Source organism: Ursus arctos, unplaced genomic scaffold (genome assembly GCF_023065955.2).
Source record: "Ursus arctos isolate Adak ecotype North America unplaced genomic scaffold, UrsArc2.0 scaffold_8, whole genome shotgun sequence".
In the NCBI taxonomy this organism is placed as follows: domain Eukaryota; kingdom Metazoa; phylum Chordata; class Mammalia; order Carnivora; family Ursidae; genus Ursus; species Ursus arctos.
The window spans coordinates 28424148-28437503 of record NW_026623100.1 but is presented as its reverse complement, the minus strand read 5'-3'; the positions used below and the strand labels follow the sequence as shown (position 1 = coordinate 28437503).

Here is a 13356-nt window from a genome sequence, read left to right as displayed (position 1 = left end):
TCATTTTTTCTTAAGTATAATAACTCTACATTGTCTTGGGAAAGTTACTTAAATTCATTTAAATTTCTGTATACAAAAATTATTTTTAAAACACTTACAGATAATCTGAAAAGTGCTCCAGGAGTAGGAAATGTGCCTTTCAGCTTGCCTTAGAATTATTTCTAGAAGATCTGCAATTTAATAAAGGACATTAAAATTCCTGGCCACCTTTTATTTATTTTAATATTTTATTTTTAAGTAATCTCTACACCCAGCATGGGGCTCAAACTCACAACCTTGAGATCAAAAGCCACATGCTCCACAGACTGAGCCAAGCAACATTCCTCCAGGCCTCATTTTATTTTTATTTTTTTTAAGTTTTTATTTATTTATTTGACAAAGAGTAAGAGCACAGGCAGGGGGAGCGGCAGAGGGAGAGGAAGAAGCAGGCTCCCCACTAAGCAGGGAATCCGATGAAGGGCTCGATCGCAGGACCCTGAGATCATGACTTGAGCCAAAGACAGCCACTTAACTGACTGAGCCACCCAGGCACCCCAAGGCCTCATTTTAAATGAACAAAAATTAAAATGAAATATTCCATGATATGTAACTACTCTATGTACATAAAAAATATGACAACCATAATACCTTAATCACATTGAGTTCTTTTCTCTGTGGTCAAGGGTATATCAATGTGATTCACAGACATGCCCATTGCTCCTTGAAATTTGATCAAATGTGTTTCCCAATGTCTTGCTGGACTATATTACGGCCAAGTCAACCATTTCATTCATCCCTTAAATTTAATTGTTGAAACAATTCCCTATAGTCTCAGTGAGCTAATTCAGACAACTGAAAAGAAGAACTGGCCCACTCTATTCTTTTTTCTCAGAGTCCCAGCCTTAGAGTCAGCTTGTTAGTCTCAAAATACATTCAGATCATTAGGAGTCAAGAATATTGTTTCTCTCATCTACCAGAAAAACAAAAAGGAAGCATCAGCCCATTTCTTTTCATTGTATAAAACCCTACCAATAAAAATTCGACACTTAAAAAGAAAGATAAGTACCTCTCAAAATACAGGGACACAGGCGCCTGGGTGGCTCAAATGGCTAATAAGCGTCTACCTTCAGGTCAGGTTGTGATCTCCAGGTCCTGAGATGAAGTCCCATGTCGGGCTCCCAGCTCAGTGGGGAATCTGCTTCTCCCTCCACCTCTCCCTCCTGTTCATGCACATGCTCTCTCTCTCTCTCTCTCTCTCAAATGAATAAATAAAATCTTTAAAAAAAATACAGGGACAAATTATTTCCCATTAGCTGCTCTTGGTCTTCATTTCTTTTCCAGGGATCCTAATTTCTCCTGATTCCATATTGTATCTATGGATAGTATCCTGCATTACATTTGCCCTGCATTACTAGGAAAACTTTTCTATTAAAACCATTTGTGTCATTTTTTTCCCCTGTAACTGCTCCTACACTCATCTTCCTCTCATTATTTTGTGACTCATATTTTAATATTCTGATGCATTCAGGAGCACACACCTTTCTAAGGAGGTAAAGTGGGCATCAGAATTTAAAAAGGTATTGAGAATGATACTTTTCAATCAGTATAGGTTTCATGCCCAGGAATTTGGAGACTAGAAGGATCTTCCATTAACATGACTTCTGGTCAGCTGTCCCTGGACCAACTGATTAAGAAACTGCAGTGATTGGTGAGAAAACAAATTGTACTGATATATGGAAATTAGAAAAGAAAAGAGTTGTGTGAATACACTTATAAAGCTCATGTCAGTTCTATTTCTTCCCCCTAATCTTAGTCTACCATAACCAAACTTATTAATAATACCCCAAAGATATTATGCTAAAATTGGGATATACTGTCTTAAAATTTTTTCTACTCAATGACAGTGGATAAAACAGAAATCATGGACAGTGTGACAAACTGCTAACTGTTCCTCAATATCCATTGTCCCTTTCATAGTAATAAATTGGACATGCAGCTACCCAGAATAAAAAGAACTTGTCTTTCCCTTCCTTGCAGCTAAGTATGGCCATGTGACTAAGTTCTAACCAAAAGGATGTAAGTGCAAGAACAGTTGTGGCAGCTTCAAAGAATCTTCTTTAAAGGATAGAAAATACGTACCTTTTGCACCTTTCTTCTTTGACCCTTTCCTGCATCCTGTTGCCTGAGATGTGAATATAATGGCTTCTTGGATCATGAGGACAAGGATCACACCCAAGGGACAACGGAATGATCCAATGGGAAAGTCTGGGACTCTGAGGTCTGTTTAGAACAGAGCTTATCTTGGGACTTTCACATAAAAGAGAAATAAACTTTTATCTTGTTAAAGTTTTTGTTAATTTGGATTTCTGTGAAAGACAGCTGAACTTAATACCAACTAATACAGTAAATAAAGAAAAATAGAATAATAAAGAGATTCTTATTTTTTCTTTCTTTTTTTATGGGGGAGGGGTGGAGGAGAGGAAGAGAGAGAATCTTAAGCAGGCACCACGTCCAGTGAGGAGCCCGCTGTGGGATCCTATCTCACAACCCTGAGATCACGACCTGGCCAAAATCAAGAGCTGGATGCTTAATCAACTGAGCCACCCAGGTGCCCTGAGATTCCTTTTGATTGAGTTGTAGAGTCATCCCACTAAAGCAGAATGAGAAGATGATATTTTCTCTAAGAAAGGAGATGAGGAAATTTTAATTACTATTCCTCCAATTTAATGAGGCAGATCGGAAGAGTTGTTTGTATAGCATAAATTAGAGCCCTTTAAAAAGGGAACTCAGCTAAGTGAATGAGCTAAGTCTTTGGCATATTCACAGAATGCTGATAGTTGCTATGAAGCTTAATCATGTCGAATACTTGACAAAGTACATGAGCTTACTGAACCATTAACAGGCTTTACCGAACATATGGCTTTAAAAACCTCTGGACTATTTACAGTGTTGCTTTCAATCAATTCCAGGAGGCCCAAATGGAACCAATTATGATATAACCATAGGAGACATAAAAATTCATTTATGAAAGAGTCACAACTAAGAAAATCTGTAAAAGAATCACTCTCACCATAACATGGCTAAATAACTAATGGGATACATTATATAATTACAGAAATTTGTCAATTTAAAGAATGTATCAAGAGGCTTGAAAGATTTAAATGTCATAGAAAACAAAGACTGAAGATAAGTGGAAGAGAGTTTAATAAATCATTGACTTAGACTTACAAGATGCAATATGAAAAATGTGAAACTTTTCTGCACAGCAATAAAATTTCTTACAACTCTATAAAATGACTATACAATTTTTAAAAAATGATGCTTTCTACAAATTACAAATTGGGATTAGAGAAGTCTGTATGATTCACTGAAACTTCAGAGGCCTCAAATGACTTAGAAGTTAAATGGACTGTTAAAATAATAAAAAACTCAGGGCACCTGGGTGGCTCAGTTGGTTAATCGCCTGCCTTCGGATCAGGTCATGATCCCAGGGTCCTGGGACAGAGTCCCACATTGGGCTTCCAGCTCAGTGGGGAGTCTGCTTCTCCCTCTACCCCTCCCCCTGCTTGTGCTCAGTCTCTCTCTCGCTCCCTCTCTCTCAAATAAATAAAATCTTTTAAAAAAATAAAATAATCAAAAACTCCAAAGTATAAACTAATTGTTTGTCAATCTAGAAGCCTATCAGATATACTGAGCCAACCTAAGGTGAGTAGGTAATAAGATAAATAAGCTGTATCAAAAGAATAGAGCAAAGGGTATTTTCTCTAGTAATCTGTAAATTTCTTTATAATCTTCTCATTAGAGTGGTTCTTTTTCTTTTTTTTTTTAAGATTTATTTATTTATTTATTTATTTATTTATTTATTTATTCGACAGAGAGAGACAGCCAGTGAGAGAGGGAACACAAGCAGGGGGAGTGGGAGAGGAAGAAGCAGGCTCATAGAGGAAGAGCCTGATGTGGGGCTCGATCCCAGAACGCCGGGATCACGCCCTGAGCCGAAGGCAGACGCTTAACCGCTGTGCCACCCAGGCGCCCCTCATTAGAGTGGTTCTGAACCAATAACATACGTAAATGGAAAATAAGAATCACAGTCACAAATATTCAACTCACAGATTTTCAGTAATTGCATATTTCAAGGTACACTTGTACTTTAATTTCACATTTGTTACTGATCTTCCAGTTACAAGGAAGAAAAGTTAGTTCCTTATGGGAAAAAAAATATATCCAATTTCAAATAGCAATGGCATGTTCCTTGACTAGGTCTAGTTCCAGAGTATCAGTTATACATCTCCAAAGAGAAATAAAATTAAATGTAAAAAAAGAGGCAGACTTTCCTCAGCTTCGTTTTCTCCAATGATAAGAAATATATAGAAATATATATATATATATATATATATATATATATTTTTTTTTTTTTTTAAGATTTTATTTATTTGACAGAGAGAGAGAGACAGCCAGGAGGAAACACAAGCAGGGGGAGTAGGAGAGGAAGAACAGGCTCCCAGCAGAGGAGCCTGATGTGGGGCTCGATCCCAGAATGCCGGGATCACGCCCTGAGCCGAAGGCAGACGCCTAATGACTGAATCACCCAGGCGCCCCAAGAAATATATTTTTAACCACCACGTGACGTAAGTCATCTTACAAAATGAAGTCTTTACAGCAAGGCATGTGATCCTTTATCCCTCTCAGCAGGCCTCTTCCTAAGTGATAAATTTTTCCTAAACTGAATTATTCAAAGCTAAACAATAAAATGCATTAGGAGAGAGGACAAGGAAAGTGAGAAAAAAATAAAGGGGATTTTTTTCCCCTCCCTTTTTTTCAATAAAAGCAGATACAAAATTGTATAATACATACATTATGCTTAAGTATATTTTTTATTTTTTAAATTTTTAAAAAAAAATTTTAGAAGATTTTATTTATTCGAGAGAAGAAAGAGCATGAGCGGGGGGAGGGGCAAAGGGAGAGGGAGACAAGCAGACTCCTCACTGAGCAAGGAGCCTGACACGGAGCTTGATGCCAGGATCCTAGGTTATGACCTGAGGGGAAGCCAGATGCTGAACTAACTGAGTCACCCAGGCACCCCTAAGTATATTTTTTGAAGCTCTTAGGATAAAATAACTGAAAGAAAATATATAAAATACTAGCAACTTCATTGGGGTCGTAGAAATCGAGTACTAGAGATTTCCTTTTTTTCTGTATTTCAAATTTTCTCCAACATTAGGTTTTATCACTTTTATAATTGAACAGTGAAATTACAAATAACTTAAAAGCAGGAAAAGCCTTTTAAAAATTAATCTTCTTTGTTGGGAGAATAGTGACACTTCAAGAATACTTATTTTGTGCTACAAACTAATAATGCTTCATCTAGGCTTATTACCCAAAAATCTTGATATAAATAGAGAATCTCAATGGTGCCTGGGTGGCTCAGACAGTTAAGTGTCTGCCTTCAGCTCAGGTCATGATCCCAGGGTTCCGGGATTGGGATCGAGCCCTGACTCTGGCTCCCTGCTCAGTGGGGAGTCTGCTTCTCCCTCTGCCCCTCCACCCACTTGTGCTTGCTCTCTCTCTCAAATAAATAAAATCTTAAAAAAAAAAAAATAGAAAATCTCAGGCCTCACCTCAGATGTACTCAACCTACATTTTAATATGATTTCTAGGTGTTCATATGCATATTAAGCTAGTGAAGCACTGTTATAGAGTATTCATCTAAGAGTGACACCTATGTTGATTCCTAAGTTTCTCCGATATGTTAGTCTACAATGATGATATTTTTAGACTTACCTGTTAGGTTTATTCATGCAATTCCATAAACATTCACAATAAGAGATAATGAAAACGGGAATATATTAATGATACCACTACATTTTGGGTAATATTTTAAAGGAAACTTAGTTCCAAATTCAAATCCAAGCCATCATTCCCTATTACATTAACCACATTCACTAAGATGAACCACAAACAGAATATGAGTTTACCAGAGAATCTTTTAATAAAGGCTGAAACCCACTAATGACGAAACACTAGAGGGTTAGTTGGGGTGGTATGATATTGCAGTACTAGAATGCCTGAGTAGGCCAAGCCTTTATCTTATTAAGGCCTTCCAGCAAGTTTGTTGATTTACTTTGAAATGTCCATTTAGGGCAGGGTTTCTCAATCTCAGCATTATTGTCAATTTGGGCTAATTGATTCTTTGTTGTAGAGGCTGCCCTGTGTATAGTAGGAGCTTTAGCATCATTCCTGGCCTCTGCCTACTAGACGTCAGTAGTATCTCCCCAGCTGGAGATACAAACCAAAAATGTTTCCTACATTGCCAAATATCCTCTGGGGGCAACCCCTGTGCTGCAAGCTCCAATGAGAACCACTGATACAGGAAAAGAACAATCACCAGAAAGGGGTCCTGTTAATAAAGGTCAATGATCTTACTTGGGATTTTCCTGAAAAGACACAGTGAAGAGTATAACTGAGTTTATATTGTCCATACCATAAAACGTAGTAATTCCACGAGCAACTGAATAAAGGAAATTTCATTTAAAATGGAGTCAGGAGACCAGAAGGAGGAGCTCTCACACCATACCACTCACCCTCAATCGCAGACCCCTTCAACAGGAAAATGCCTACAATTTCCTACCCCATCAAGAGGAAGATCTTCTCTCTGCCTAGCAACAGTCCAGCCAATGAGAAACTGTCACAATTCAGCCAATGAAAAGCCACTATACTTCAAGCTTCCCAGCCAACCTTTCAATTGTAACAGCTCCGCCCAGCTCCCTCATGTCCTCCATAGAAGAGCATTCCTCTCCTTTGTTCTCAGAACTTGCCTATGGTTTGTCATGGCTTACATATCTTGAATTACAATTCCTCTGCTATTCCCAAATAAATCAGTAGTGTCTATGTAATTTTCAAGGTCAACATCAAGTAAACCCCAGCTCTATTAGAAAACAAGGGGCTCTGGAAAATGCTACCTTCTTTGAGTCCAGCTTGTCACCATTTCATGAACTCATTTTTTAACTAGCCTCATTTCCCTCGACTGAGTTGTGTAGTATTTTTGTCCATAGTTGTTCAAGTCATGTTATTATAAATTTTACCGGTCAGAACTGCCAACATAGTACCTATCTTATCTCCTTATCCAAACCAGGTTCTGTGTAGTATATCTGCGTAGCACAGATCAGATACATATTTAGTACTTGCCAAAGGATTGAATGAAGTTATATGACTAATCCAGGACTCAATTTCTTCTATAAAAACAAGACTAATAATCCCAGTGCCCCAATGTCTGATAGATCACATCGATGTGAATGTGGTGACCAAAGGCCTCTAATAGTTCATACAGGAAGAAAATAGGCCATTCTTCTCATGGTCAGGAGCCTGTTCCTTGGAGGTCCTGTATACAAATGAGCAGAAGCCCATTCTCTCACCAGATTGTTTCTTTGTAGATGATGGGAGAAGGAATGGAACTAAAGTCTTATTCTGTCATTTCTTTTCACTTTTCTTTGACACTGGCTGCTACATCATAACGCTTGGTTCACGGTTTGAAAAAAAGAATGTAAAAAAAGAAACAGAATAATTCCAGTCCTTTAAAATCTATTTTGCAAAGATGCCAAGAAAACAAAGTAGACACTTAAAATCAGCAAGCCCTTTGGAGTTTGCACTATGCAAACAAAATATATTAAAGATCTACTTACACATTTCTAAGTTCTGTGCCTAATTTCCAATTTAAATTGGTACTTTTTAAAAACAAGGCTATCAAAGAAATCAGTAGAAAAGGATCAAAGCAAAAAACTGAAATCGACATAAAGCAAAAGCAAGATATTAACCAGAATGTGGATTAAAGGTCATCAGAAATAAGATAAAGACTTCTCCCTTAAAAACAGCACCTCTCTTCCACCTAATATTACAAAGACTAACTGGAGAGAATGAAGCTATGTTACACAGCCACAAATTCAGGTAAATCTGCAAATTAAAATCTAGTCTTGATTAATCGTAATGAAGGAAAAGAATAAACGGATTACAAATTTGCTACCAAAATTTACAAAAGTTTTGGAATTTAATTACTGGTATATTTAACACAAAGAAGGGAGCAGCCAAAAGGCAGAAAGAACACCTGGAATTTAGCTGCAGGAAGCCCATAAAAACAGCAAAAACCAAAACCTTACTACTTGAGGATGATGGTTTTTCTGTGGAAAATGTTTTGATGCCCCCTCCCTCTAGAGAAACAAAAATATCCTAGAAACGATATAACAAATAATCCTAAATGCTACAATGAGTGATACAGGGCTATTGTGAACAATAACACTTATTACATAAGAAATGGTTTAAAGGGTCATTTAAATAAGTATTTTGTTTCTTTCCCATCATTCCGGCTCTACCCACACACAAATGTACACACACTCTGCTAGTTACAATGGTGAAAACCTATATAAACCTGTAATCCCTTTTATAAATCAAACCAGTGAATGCTCAGACAAAATCACAAGCTGAAATGAGTATCCAAGAAAAAACTGATGTAGAGCCTAACCAAAAAGAAGGAGAAAAATAAAATACGCACACTCAAAAAACCTATCACAATAAATTTAGGGGGAAAAATGACTCAATGGACTTATGGCTATTAAAAGTAAGTTACTGGGGCGCCTGGGTGGCACAGCGGTTAAGCGTCTGCCTTCGGCTCAGGGTGTGATCCCGGCGTTATGGGATCGAGCCCCACGTCAGGCTCCTCCGCTATGAGCCTGCTTCTTCCTCTCCCACTCCCCCTGCTTGTGTTCCCTCTCTCGCTGGCTGTCTCTATCTCTGTCTAATAAATAAATAAAATCTTAAAAAAAAAAAAAAGTAAGTTACTATACTTACTTTGGAAAATCATATAGGACCTTCCTTAAAACAGTTTATTCCATAATCATTCTTAAGGTTCTTCTCTCAATCTCTGCTTAGACAAAGTAGAGTTGACCCTGGAACAGCATGGGTTTGAAATTCAAATGTCCACTTACATGCAGACTGTTTTCAATAAATATGCATATCATACTATAAATGTATTTTCTCTCCCTTATGAATTTAATAACAGTTTCTCTTCCCCAGCTTTCTGTATTATAAGAACACAGTATACAATACATATAACAAAATATGTGTTAATCAACTGTTTGTTACTGGTAAGGCTCTGGTAAACAGTAGGCTACTAATTTTTAGGGAGTTAGAAATTATACACAGAAAACTGATTGTATGGGGGTTTGGAGCCCCTAACCCCAGCATTGGTCAAAGGTCAACTGTAGTTCTAAGATTTTGGTGGGGAGTTCTTCGTTTAAGGAACTAAAATTCTGGGGAGATGAGTTAGGCAAGTCCTTACCCAGAATTATTAGCCTCCCATAACATCTGGTCATTCTTCTGCTCATTAATGCAACAAGTTTCTATTTGGCATCACTATGCCTGATGATGTCATGAGCACCCGTGATTCAACAAGGAACAAGAATAGCATAACGCCTACCTTTGTGGCCCTTCAAGTCTGTTGAGACATAGTAAACAAGCAATTACAAATGAGGTAGGCACCACAAAAAGGGAAGGGGAGGAGCTATGGAAGGTAGTATAACGGTAACTCATCCAGACAGAGAAGTCAAGGAAAGATCTCCATAATCAAGGGACATCTGAGATATGAAGGATGAAAAGGACTTAAAATTCGGGCTTTTGTGCGCTCCACTGAAGGAGGAAGGTGCAGGAGGCACCAATGGCCATGCGGGCTGGGCAGCAGCGTTTGCCAGCCACTCACTGAGCTCTTCGAGGTGCAACAGAGCCTATGAAATGAAGGTTGTCCTGACGTTTTCCAAAAACACACATCATAGAGGATGGCTGTGACAAAACCAATAGGAGCACAACCGCATGTAACAAGCATATCAGTAGTTGCAGATGAATACTCAAGTCCATAAATATGGTGGTTAAAAATTCTTCATTGCCTCAAAGGCATGCAATTATAAGGAAAAATGAAGAACTGGTCAAGAAGACATGAACTGAAGCAGATGATGAAAATATTTTATTTAACATCGATCACCTCACAATAAGTTATGCAGAAAAATACATGTTTGAATACTTCTAATTGCTGGACAATAAGTCTGTTATCTCTAAAATTAAAAAAAAAAAAAGGAAAGAAAGGAAGAATTAGTTATGTTTCCCAGGATAAGCAATACACTTCCTCCTTGCTATTCGTATGAAGAATAATAGTACTCTTTCACTTTCTCTCTTACACCAGTTTGCCATCTTTGTTTCAGGTTCATGTTTCAAACCTTAAAACAATCTGATAGTTTGTATATATGAGCAGAAAGGGGAACACTACAGAAAAGACTACTCTGGGACACCTGGGTGGCTCAGTGGGTTAAGCACTTGCCTTCAGCTCAGGTCATGATCCCAGGGTCCTGGGATCAAGTCCACACCAGGCTCCTTGCTCAGTGGGGAGTCTGCTTCCTCTCCCTCTGCCTGCCGCTCCGCCTGTTTGTGCATGCTCTCTCTGACAGATAAATAAATAAAATCTTTTAAAAAAAAGAAAAAAAAAAAAAAAGAAAAGTCTATTCTGCCACCATTCCAATCATTTGGTAGGTAGACTTAGTTGGACCTAAGTTCCAGAAATAAAGTTCAAGTTAACTTAAATTTAGAGGTAAAGGACAGAGGAAATAGGGGACATACTTTCAGCATATAATACAAAATGACAACAAAAACATCAGAAAACCTTTCCTTATGGAATTTAAAACTGACTTCAAAGAAAATTGGTTCTAAAAATGCATAGAAATATAAAGAACTGAAGAGAGGACAGCTAACAAAGAAATATGAAATAAAGCAGTGAACTCAAGTCTGAGAATTTAAAGAGACACCCTTAGATCTCTGAGCCATTATTAAGTAAAGGCATCTTCAGTGAACAGCAACTGCTACTCTTGTTTAATCCCCAACTGGTCAAGATATAAACTATTCCCTTTGCCTAAAGCTATAACCAGTATCACTGTTTTAGCTAGTATTCCCAAAGGCTCTTGACTCATAGGCAAACCTCGAGATGTTGGATGACAGGGCTTTAGCCTCTTTGAATAAAACTGTGTGTTTATAGTAGGTGAAAGACTGAACATTCAGTGAACATTCAGTGTTCCTTTATCCAAAGTTAAAGGATATTTGACAATCTTCAAAGAAAAATGGTTTGGAGTATTGTTTGGCCTTCAAAATAAAATGAGGTATTTTATTTTCTCCTAAATACCTTTGGACTGTAAAAGCATTGACTGGCCTAATTATCTCACCTTCATTCAAGGGTTATTTTTACCAGTGGCACCATTACCCCACTGCCAACATATAAAATACATAAAAACAGCTCAGGATTACTCTTTTTATTAATAAAACAGGAAGAAGAAAACACATATCAACTTTACATATATAATTTATCAAACAAAGAAAACTAGAAGTTTTTTCATTATAAACAAATCAGAGGCCCAAAATGTTTGATTCAGAGAAGAGAAACTGATTCATTTAAAATAAACTAAAGCTACAAATAAAAGAAATTTCAGGTGAAGCATAGATGATAGCACCCACTGACTAAATGTAATATTGCATCACTGCATTAGTCATGGATATCTGCAGCAAGAGCACTTTTTGGTGGTGTGTGCAGAGGCCACTTCTAGGCAACAGGCTCGAGCAATGGAATGTAAAAAGGGCCCACAGTGACCCACTGACTGAATACAGACAAGCCAATCAGGCAACCCACCTCAAAATATCCATAGCCCCTAACTAACCAATGGGTTACTTACAACCAGCCACAGTTCCCCAAAAGAGGAAAATTCCACACACGGCCATACCTTCTCACCTCCCCTCTTTAAAAAAGGCCCCCACCCACTGCCTCCTTGCAGACAGTCTCTCCTTTGTTGTCCTGCCCTCCCACTCCCTTGCAGTGTATTCAATAAACTTCTATCTCCTTTGTTCTGCGTCAGGTGAATTCTTTCATGGCCAGGGAGAGACACCACAGTGTGGACCAAAAAGATCCCCATAATTTCTGAGGGGTAGAGAGTATAGCAGTGTGAAGAGGAAGATGGTGATCAGTGGCCAAGGAAAAATCTCCTACTAAAGAACATAACACAAACAAGAAGCAGGCTGACATGGATGTACTAAAACTCTCGGCAAGGCAAGTCAATGCTGGGCATATATAATTCCAAGGATGCCAACCTTACTTTCTTCTTGAAATACTTTAATTCAGTCTTTTGGATTTTAATTTTTAAGTTTATTATGTCTAATTTCACCATGAAAAGTAAAAGTAAAGCAGGATTCACTTGACATAAATTGTTTTAAAGAGAAAATGTACTCTGAAAAGTAAGAGATGTATTTCCTAAATGATTCTTCAATGAGAGAGAACATGGGTTTAGGAAAAGAATAAGAATTGCACAGCTGGGAAGCACTGTGTTCAACCCTCTAGCCCTCTTCAGTTGAACAACCTTGAGTACATTATTTTAACACCTCTGAACCTTAATTCCTCAGTTGTATACCTTAAAATATTATTTTAAGAAGTGGCCCATAGGAGGTACTCAACAAATGACTATTGTTGGAATTATTATGGGGGTGCCTGGGTGGCTTAGTCAGTTAAGCATCTGTCTTTGGCTCAGGTCATGATCCCAGGATCCTGGGATCAAGCCCTGCACTGGGCTCCCTGCTAAGCTTCTCCCTCTGCCTGCTGCTCCCCCTGCTGTGCTCTCTCTCTCTGTCAAATAAATAAATAAGATCTTAAAAAAAAAAAAAAAAAAGGAAGAAATAAAGAAAAGAAATTACTATGGAATTGCTAAATTTCTCCCAGGAGGGCTTTTGGTCAATAAAACTACATGTCACTGTGCGAGAAAATAAGTGACCAATTAAAAGTTTCTTAACTCCTATGGAATTCCTGGTTCTAGGATTTTTTCAGTTCAGAGGAAAGGGTTTTAAATACAGAAAGATAATATTTCATTTCAGATATTTAATTTGCTAATAACTTCCAAAAGATAGGAAATACTACTCTTCTGGCATAGCTCACATTTAATATTCCATAGGCAGATAGATATATTCCTCTGTCAGATCAGACTGTGCTTTCCTATATGTCCATAATTACCTACCAGAAACTGGCCAGCTATGCTCAAAACTTTAACTTGGGCTGTCCAACTCAGGTCATGCATGCAAGGTAAGAAGCAGCTTACTTGCTCGATATTTAACATGCATAAACTGTATAAGAGCTAAAAAGTCAGCTAAAAAGTAACCCTATAGTGTTATTCTTACTTTCTCTCTGAATCAAGTTGGCTAATCAACTCCTTAAAGAGAGGCCATTCTAACACTCCATTAGATGAAAGAGAACAAAGGCTTGTTCTCTTCAAGCCTAGGACACAATTACTGAGTCTTTTCTGAATAGGATCTACC

General features: G+C 37.8%; 1 protein-coding gene across 3 annotated transcripts in view; it reads right to left on the bottom strand.

Annotated features, from left to right (window-relative positions):
• COMMD1 (copper metabolism domain containing 1) overlaps positions 1–13356 on the bottom strand; it is a 186311-nt gene that overhangs the window by 51018 nt on the left and 121937 nt on the right. Inside the window, exon 3 of one of the 3 annotated variants that reach the window (XM_057308937.1) lies at positions 10129–10456. The exons of the other annotated variants lie outside the window; for them this stretch is intronic. Within the exon in view, the coding sequence (XP_057164920.1) occupies positions 10349–10456 (108 nt within the window). The 3' untranslated portion in view covers positions 10129–10348. Of the gene's footprint in view, positions 1–10128; positions 10457–13356 lie in introns of those variants that run through there. 3 annotated transcript variants of the gene reach the window in all.